Consider the following 596-nt stretch of genomic DNA (forward strand, 5'->3'; position numbering starts at 1 on the left):
ATCTCAATTTAGGCACCACATTGATTTTCACCGGAATCTACAACATCATCACCGGCCTAATATACGGCGTTCCGATGCCGGTCCAGCCGATGAAATCTATTGCCGCCGCTGCCCTGGCCGATCCCGAATTCGGCGTGGCAGAGATCATGGCGGCCGGAATCTTGACCGGCGGGATTCTGTTTTTTCTGGGTGCGACAGGGCTGATGCAATTGGTTTATAAATTCATTCCGTTGCCGGTTGTGAGAGGAATTCAATTGGCTCAAGGCTTGTCTTTTGCTCTCACGGCTGTTAAATATGTCCGTTATGATCAAAATATGGCGAAATCCAAATCTCTTGACGGTCGTGGGTGGCTTGGATTTGACGGATTGATTCCGGCCATTGTTTGTGCTTGTTTTGTAATCATCGTCAACGGCGCCGGAGAAGAAGAGCACCGTGAAGAACCACCGGCGGAGGGAAGTAAACGAGAGAAGGTGAGGAGGATCGTAACAAAACTTCCATCGGCGTTTATAATTTTCTTGATCGGCGCCGCTTCTCTGTTCATTCGAACGCCGGAAGTGGTGAACGGCGTTAGATTTGGGCCGTCGCCGATGAGTGTC

General features: G+C 50.3%; 1 protein-coding gene across 1 annotated transcript; it reads left to right on the top strand.

Moving 5' to 3' along the window:
* Nucleotides 1-8: 8 nt before the first annotated feature.
* LOC111787170 (molybdate transporter 1-like) lies at nucleotides 9-590 on the top strand (the record flags this gene model as incomplete). The annotated part of the gene is made up of 1 exon (XM_023667279.1): nucleotides 9-590. A coding segment is annotated over one exon (582 nt), but the record flags the coding sequence as incomplete, so codon positions are not given.
* Nucleotides 591-596: the final 6 nt, after the last annotated feature.

Source organism: Cucurbita pepo, unplaced genomic scaffold (assembly GCF_002806865.2).
Source record: "Cucurbita pepo subsp. pepo cultivar mu-cu-16 unplaced genomic scaffold, ASM280686v2 Cp4.1_scaffold006353, whole genome shotgun sequence".
Classification (NCBI taxonomy): domain Eukaryota; kingdom Viridiplantae; phylum Streptophyta; class Magnoliopsida; order Cucurbitales; family Cucurbitaceae; genus Cucurbita; species Cucurbita pepo.